We start from the raw sequence: 8,143 nt of genomic DNA on the forward strand, positions 1-8,143 counted from the left end.
CTTTTGTGCATGATTCCACAGGTGGAGGAAAAGTCGAATTTGCTAGGGACTTGCCAGCTTTACATTTATTGGCATCTGTGTCAGGCATCTCAGCTTTCTCCTGAGTCACCCATTAAGGAATGTGGAAGTGAGGGAAGTTGGGGAAGGGAAACTGGAATGAACGCCTTAGCCAGGGATGTGGATGGATGCAAAGCTGCCTTCCTTTCCTCCATTCCGCCAAACCAATCCTCTGTTCAATGTGTGCCTTTTTTTTTTTTTTTTTTTTTTGAGATGGAGTCTAGCTCTGTGGCCCAGGCTGGAGTGCTCCGGAGCAATCTCGGCTCACTGCAACCTCTGCCTTCCACATTAAAGCCATTTTCCTGCTTCAGCCTCCCAAGTAGCTGGGATTACAGGTGCCACCACATCCGGCTACCACACCTGGCCTATTTTTGTATTTTTAGTAGAGATCGGGTTTCGTCCTGTTGGACAGGCTGGTCTTGAAGTCCTGAGCTCAAGTGATCAGCCCCCTCGGCCTCCCAAAGTGCTGGGATTAGATGTGTGAGCCACCGAGCCCAGCCAAACGTGTTCTTACAAGATGTCATGTCACAAACATGTTTTTGCATTTTTGTAAAATGAATTCTTTGTCAATGTTTAACGATTGTTTGAGTTTTGAAAAATACAAACAAAATTAACTCTGGCGATAAAAGAACATAAAATGTATTTCTGATCCTTCTTCGTAGCTTATAAAAATTAATTTAGGCTTTTAAATGTACTTTTCCCCTTTAATTGTTGTATCACTCTGTACAGGCTCTTTAGCGTGCGGGGCCACACAACCGCCACTCACTCTGCCCTGAGGTGAACGCCTGGATCTGAAAACCGACTTTTCCCTGACTCCACGCGGACTGTGAAGGAAACCAAGCCGCCCAGCTCCCCGACTGTCCGGACCCCTCGGTCCCAGCGCCCATGCACCCACATACCCCTGACCGCGGCTCCTGCCGTGGGCAGCAAAGGGACCACAAACCCAGTCAGCGCTTCTGATTTCCAAGCAGAGATCCCCGACCCCCGCACTCCCGAGCCGATTCCCACACTCGGGCGTCCCGGAGACAGACACATTCCCGGCCGCGATAGGCCACCTCCACGTGGAATTTGCCCACGGAAAAGCCAGGGTTTCCCGTTCCTGGGGGCGCAGAGTTCGTTCCGTACGCGCCGTCACCTCGCCTCTGCAGCCACCTATGCGGGGAACCGGTTGGACTGAGACTGCAATCGCCCACTCCCCGGGCTCTGGCGTCTGCGGCGCGGGCATCTGCCTCCTCTGCAGACGCCAGACAGGACCCGCCGCGCTCCTGGCTCCCTCCCGAAGTTTCACCTCTCGCCCCGCCTCTGTCCCGAGGACACTCACCCGCCCGAAGTCATCCCGAATCCCGCCGCCCTCGGACAGCCTGACCTCGAGGAGACTAGCAGCAAGGCCGCCGACTGCCCCGTCCTGGCACCGACCCGGGCAAATTGTCGGGCAGCAGGGCAGGTGCAGGAAGCTTGGGGCGGTCCCCGCTCTCGTCACCCACCGCCCGCCCACGCCCTAGGTATTTCTGTGGCCCAGCCTGGCGCCGACGCATCCAAGCATCATTGTCGTGGTTTGGGGACCACCAGACCCTGCGGCGCACAGCCCGGCCAGTGGCCTGCGCCCAGGAGAACTCCAGAAGGCTACAAGGATGACCACCGCCCCTGCATGGGACACTCGCTAGGTAAGCAGTGAGCTCCGCGCTAAGCGGCGTCATCGATTCGTCGCAATAGCCCTACCAGGTGAGGACAGTCATTAGCCCCACTTTTCAGACGAGCAAGCTGAGGCAAAGTAGGGTAACCCGCTGGAAAGTGCAGACACAGGATTCGAACAAAGTCTGGGTGACCCGAAGCTCGACAGTCGAGCATTTTCTGTCCCTCGAACTCGGAGCTAAGTTTTAAGACGCCACCGCTGCTCTCCAGACCCTCCGGACTCTACCGCATGCGTGGTCCGAGCTGAGAGTCCCCGAACTTCTGGGTGGAAAGGGGTGGGCGAGACGGGGCAGGGAGGCCCACCTGACCCAGGGTTGGTCGCGTCTCCCTCCACTCGCCCACCAGGAGCAGCGAGCGGAGTCCCCTGCGCTTCTCACCCCGGGTCCCCGTCCTCTCCCCGGGCTGCCGGAGCCGGTCCTAGCACCGCGGGGTCAACTACGAGCTCGCCGAGCGCCAGAGCGTTAATCCGGCCCCCGCCCTTCTCTCCTGACCGCCCCCACCCCAGCGCCCCATCTCTCTCTGGACCTTTCTCCTCCGCCGCCGGCGATCGGGCTTCTCTCTCCCGCTTATAGGAAAACACAATCTCCGCGACCACCTAGTCTGTCACCGCGGCCACTACCTTCCTTCCCCGCTACGCTGTGTCCACGCGCCCTCCAACCTCGCGGACTTGACCCACCCGCAGCTCACTCTGGGGTCGCTAAATTCGGCTCTGGTCCCACCTCCACCCTCCACGTCACCCCACAGTCCACCCGAGCTGTCCTGGCAAAAGACCCCAGGGACCGGCAAGTTGGGGTGTGGCGGAATCACTCTAACAGGCGGGGACCCACATAACACCTGTGTGCCTGGAAGAAGAGTCTGTTGAACTTAAGATGAAATTAGATTTGCGGGACTTTTTTCATAAGTCAGGCTCAGTGCTTCCCATGGCTTATCTCAAGCATGACTATATTGTATTCTAATGACCCAGCTGTCACAAATACAAGAATTTATTTTTTGAAACTGTTACCCAGGCTGGAGTGCAATAGTGTAATCATAGCTCATAGCCTCGACTGACTTCCAGTGCTCAAGTGATTCTCCCACCTCAGCCATCTGAGTAGCTAGGACTACAGGCACCCACCACCGTACCTGGCTAATTAAATAATAATAATAATTATTATTATTATTATTATTATTTGTAGAGAGGAGGTCTCACTATGTTGCCCAGGCTAGTCTTGAACTCCTGAGCTCAAGCAATTGTCCTGCCTCAGCCTCCCAAAGTGCTAGGATTACAAGTGTGAGCCACCATGACTGGCAAGAATCTTTAAATATGATGTGCAAAATGCATGCAAAATGGGGCCAGGTGCAGTGTCTCATGTGTATAATCCCAGCACTTTGGGAGACGGAGGCAGGTGGATCACTTGAGATCAGGAGTTTGAGACTAGCCTGGCCAACATGATGAAACCCTGTCTCTACTAAAGATACAAAAATTTATCCGGGTATGGTGGCAGACACCTGTAATCCCAGCTACTCAGGAGGCTGAGGCATGAGAATCTTTGAACCCAGGTGGCAGAGGTCGCAGTGAGCCGGGATTGCGACACTGCACTCCAGCCTCATTGCCAGAGAGTGACTAAGTCGAAAAAAAAAAAAGCATGCAAAATGGGCAGTGTTTTTGTTTGGTCTGAGATGGAGTCTGGGAAAGTGCATCTGGGAAAAGAGTAGAAGGAAAGGCCAGTGTGATCTACAACTTTGGTGCAGATGAGTCCCAAATTCAGGTCTGAGCTCCTCAGCAGCCAGTAGAAAATCCCTCCGAAGGGAGTTCTTTTTTTTTTTTTTTTTTTTTTTTTGAGACGGAGTTTCGCTCTTGTTACCCAGGCTGGAGTGCAATGGCGCGATCTCGGCTCACCGCAACCTCCGCCTTCTGGGTTCAGGCAATTCTCCTGCCTCAGCCTCCTGAGTAGCTGGGATTACAGGCACGCACCACCATGCCCAGCTATTTTTTTTGTATTTTTAGTAGAGACGGGGTTTCACCATGTTGACCAAGATGGTCTCGATCTCTTGACCTCGTGATCCACCCGCCTCGGCCTCCCAAAGTGCTGGGATTACAGGCTTGAGCCACCGCACCCGGCCTCGAAGGGAGTTCTAATGAAGCAACTGCAGATAACTATTTTCCAGCTCCAGACTGGAAAAGAGATCCTCTTTGACAAGACCAATCGGAAAAGTGTTGTGCTGACCATGTGCATGTAGGGGGAAAAAATGACATTTGTGTAACACCTCCTTGCTTATAAAGGGCTTCCGCATGCATTCCCCTCCTTCATTCAGCTCTTGTAATTACACTGTCAGGCACTTCTCAGATGTGAAGACTGTGCCTGTAAGAGTATTCATGACTTGTTCAAGTTTTTGTGGCCAGCAATGGGGCTAGGATTTGCACCCAGGAGTTCTGTCTCTAAAGCCAGTGCTGGGCTCCCTCCAACCCCCTGTATCACCAGCTGTTCTTTTTTTTTTTTTTTTTTTTGAAATGGAGTTTTGCTCTTCCTAGGCTGGAGTACAGTGGTGCAATATCTTGGCTCACTACAGCCTCCGCCTCCTGGCTTCAAGCAATTCTCCTGCCTCAGCCTCCCCAGTAGCTGGGATTACACGCATGCGCCACCACGCCCAGCTAATTTTGAATTTTGTTTTTTTTTATTTTTTTAACTCAGAACCATCATTATATAAAGGTTTTTTTTTTTTTTTTTTTTTTTGTATTTTTAGTAGAGATGGGGTTTCTCCATGTTTGTCAGGCTGGTCTTGAACTCCTGACCTCAGGTGATCCACCCACTTTGGCCTCCCAAAGTGCTGGGATTACAGGCATGAGCCACTGTGCCTGGCTTCATCAGCTGTTCTGTGAAAGGGTTGTATACACAGAGACCCCCAAATGCTGCAGGAGCTGAGAAACCAAAAGAGGAGGCAGACAAATTCAGTTTGTTGGTATTGGGTGATTTATTAAGGAAACTTAAAGTGTCGTCTTGGGCACCACAAGGCAGGTAGATCTCCGCACTATAACCCCTCAACCCAGAGCTTATTTTGGGCAAAAAACATATGTACTCTGGAAAAAATATATAGGTGGCTACAGGCATCACAGCTTTGATTTCTGCAACAATAAGAAGGAAACTTACAATAAATAAGTGTTCATACATAAAGAGTAATACATCAACTAGACTTTTTTTTTTCAAGATGGAGTCTCACTCTATCGCCCAGGCTGGAGTGCAGTGGCGCAATCTTGGCTCACTGCAACCTCTGCCTTCCAGGTTCAAGCAGGTCTCCTGCCTCAGCCTCCCAAGTAGCTGGGATTACAGGAACGCACCACCACACCCGGTTCATTTTGTATTTTTAGTACAGATGGGGTTTCACCATGTTGGTCAGGCTGGTCTCAAACTCCTGATCTCAGGTGACCTACCCACCTCAGCCTCTCAAAGTACTGGGATTACAGGCGTGAGCCACCGTGCTTGGCCCAACTAGACATTTTAGAAGACTCCTGGGACTTGGTGTTAAGCAGATGGATTTGCATTTAAAAGAAAGTCGCTCTTGTCCCTACACCAGCTCTATATAAGTAGGAAAGTTCTTTTCCATCAGTTCTTGTGGTTTGGAAGCAGGGAAGAGGCATAACTCAGGCATAAATCCTGCTTCACGTTAGTGTTGTGATGGGTGATGGTGTTTCCAAGGTGAACCCTCTGTGCTCGCTGATCCTCTCTTCCTGCTCTAGGGATGACAGAAGGAAGGGAGAGTGGATTAAAGGAGAGTGTGTTTACTCTTTTTCAGCTTGATCAGGGTTTCTCCATGGCAGAGCTAGCTGTGGCCCTGGACTGTCTAGATCACAGCCTAGATCATCTGAACTATAGTTGACCTTCATACCCACAAGCATGAGGATAAAACTTACTGTAAGCATGGTTGGGGTGGTTTGTTATATAGCATTATTGTTGCAAAAATCACCTAAGACATATTTCTGTCAATAAATCTAACACATTTTAATAATAATTTAGCCTTGGCAACATGGTAAAATCCTATCTCTACAAACAATATAAAAAATTAGCTGAGCATGGTGGCACATGCCTGTGGTCCCAGCTACTTGGGAGGTTGAAGTGGGAGGATCACTTGAGCCCAGGAGGTCAGGACCGCAGTGAGCCATGATCATACCACTATGCTTCAGCCTGGGCAAAATAATAATAATAAGAAGAAGAAGAAGAAGAAGAAGAAGTTTCAAGGGACCTTTGATGAATATTTAAACTTCCTTAAACAATCATATGCATCAGTCAATGTCAGTTTCATGAATAGAAAAGATGGCACCCTCAAAAGGGGGGAACTACAGGGAGTTTGAACAAGGGCCTATTTACAGAGCTGTGCATAAGGTTAAGGAAACTAACAAGGGATGGGGAAGTACTCAGGGACTAGCAAGAGCAAGAAACTGTTACTGCCTTAGGCTTGAGGGAACAAGGGGTGACAACAGTGAGAGCTGAACCCAGAAACAGCTGCAGCCTTAGGTGAAGGGACCACAGCTGGTGCTCAGCCTCAGCCTGGCTGGGAGGGAGCTGAAGGAATAAATACTCTGCCCCCTTTCTTCTCCTACTTTCTCATCTCTTGCTGGTTCCTCGCATTGACCGAACCCAGCTGGAAACAAGAGGAGAAGGGAGCATGAGTCACACAGACAATGGATGTCCTCCTGGATCACAGAACAGGGTGGAGTAGGGAGGAGGGCAGAGCAGGAGGAGCAGAGACTGAATAGCACACGTCCCCTCTCACAGCTGAAACAGTCAGCACAGGATAATAGCTACTAAGAAATCTTAGTGGCCTAACATACAACCAAAATTTATTTCTTGCTCATGTAAAGACCATTGTTTGTGGTTCCTAGATGCTCTGGGTTGGGTGGCTCTATTGGGTGGCTTTCCATCAAAGAGTGATTCAGGGGCCAGGTGTGCTGGCTCACGCCTGTAATCCCAGCACTTTGGGAAGCCAAGGCAGGTGGATCACTTGAGGTCAGGAGTTCAAAACCAGCCTAGCCAACATGGTAAAACCATGTCTCCACTAAAAATACAAAAATTAATCAGGAGTGGTGGTGGGCACCTGTAATCCCAGCTACTCTGCAGGCTGAGGCAAGAGAATGGCTTGAAGCTGGGAGGTGGAAGTTGCAGTGAGCTGAGATGGTGCCATTGCATTCCAGCCTGGATGATAGAGAGAGACTCCATCTCAGAAAAAAAAAAAAAAGGAAGGGGAGATTCAAATGGAAGGGGGCTCTTTCCATTTGGTAAAGTCTTCATTCTCGATGCACGGCCTCTAAAATCAGCACACACTGGAAAGAAGCTCATGGGAAAGGCAAGCCAGATACCCAAACCTGATGGCCCAGAGGGGACACACTTAACTTCTACTCCCTCCCACTGACTATAGCTGGTCATTTCGTCCACTGAACCATGAGGTTAGGAATGTAGTCTCAGGTCAGGCAACCAGTTCCTATCAACAACAACCTACAGTGGACTTCCTCTGTGGAAAGGGGCCCAGCTTGTTTGGTGGTCAGACAGCCTTCCTGGCCATGATAATCTTAGTTAATTAAATTCCCTAAACATTTTAACTTGATTGTTAAAGGTACCATAGTCATTTTTTTTTTTTTTAAGCATTGCACTCGTTTGGTCAAACAAGCAAAACTTCTCTAAGCATCCAAACTATTCAGAAAAAACTAATAAACTGATAAAATATAGTAAATCTCAAGTTCTCTTAAAACATTCCATCACTGGTTGGGTACAATGGCTCATGCCTATAATCCTAGCACCTTGGGAGGGCGAAGCAGACAGATCACGAGGTCAGGAGTTCAAGACCAGCCTGGCCAATATGGTGAAATCCCATCTCTACGAAAAAAAAAAAATTAGCAGGGCATGGTAGTGCATGCCTATAATCTCAGCTATTCTGGAGGCTGAGGCAGGAGAATTGCTTGAACCTGGGAGATGGAGGTTGCAGTAAACTGAGATTGTGCCACTGCAGTCCAGCCTGGGTGACAGAGCAAGACTCCATCTCAAAAACAAAAACAAAACAAAACATTCCATCACTGTTTATAAACTTTCTATATTCTCATACATTCCTCTTAAAAATTACGTGTTTAGAATCAATTAGTTAACTGCTTAATACATGTTATTCCTGAAGATAACAGAAAAGTACTAATACAATGGATTTATTTTATCATCTCTATATTTAACTCTGAACTGTCCATGGGCTAAAATAAACTTAGTTACCAAGAGGACAATTGCCCTCTACCCAGCAATAACTAGGCTTACCATCTCAGTATGCTGAGTTGTTTATTACATGGAAAGTTATGACTGGGATGCAAAACTTGATTCTTCCTGGCAGATGTGCTGAGCACTTTTTAAACAAAAGCTCAGCCAGTTGGATTTGCAAATCT

The 8,143-nt window shown here is 49.0% G+C and overlaps 1 protein-coding gene across 1 annotated transcript in view; it reads right to left on the reverse strand.

Annotated features, from left to right (window-relative positions):
• B4GALNT2 (beta-1,4-N-acetyl-galactosaminyltransferase 2 (SID blood group)) overlaps window positions 1-1,754 on the reverse strand; it is a 35,206-nt gene extending 33,452 nt beyond the window's left edge. The window contains 3 exon segments of the mRNA XM_074388002.1: window positions 957-1,084; window positions 1,086-1,209; window positions 1,474-1,754. Coding sequence (XP_074244103.1) covers window positions 957-1,084; window positions 1,086-1,209; window positions 1,474-1,754 — 533 coding nt within the window.
• Window positions 1,755-8,143: the final 6,389 nt, after the last annotated feature.

This window comes from Saimiri boliviensis, chromosome 17 (assembly GCF_048565385.1).
Source record: "Saimiri boliviensis isolate mSaiBol1 chromosome 17, mSaiBol1.pri, whole genome shotgun sequence".
In the NCBI taxonomy this organism is placed as follows: Eukaryota; Metazoa; Chordata; class Mammalia; order Primates; family Cebidae; genus Saimiri; species Saimiri boliviensis.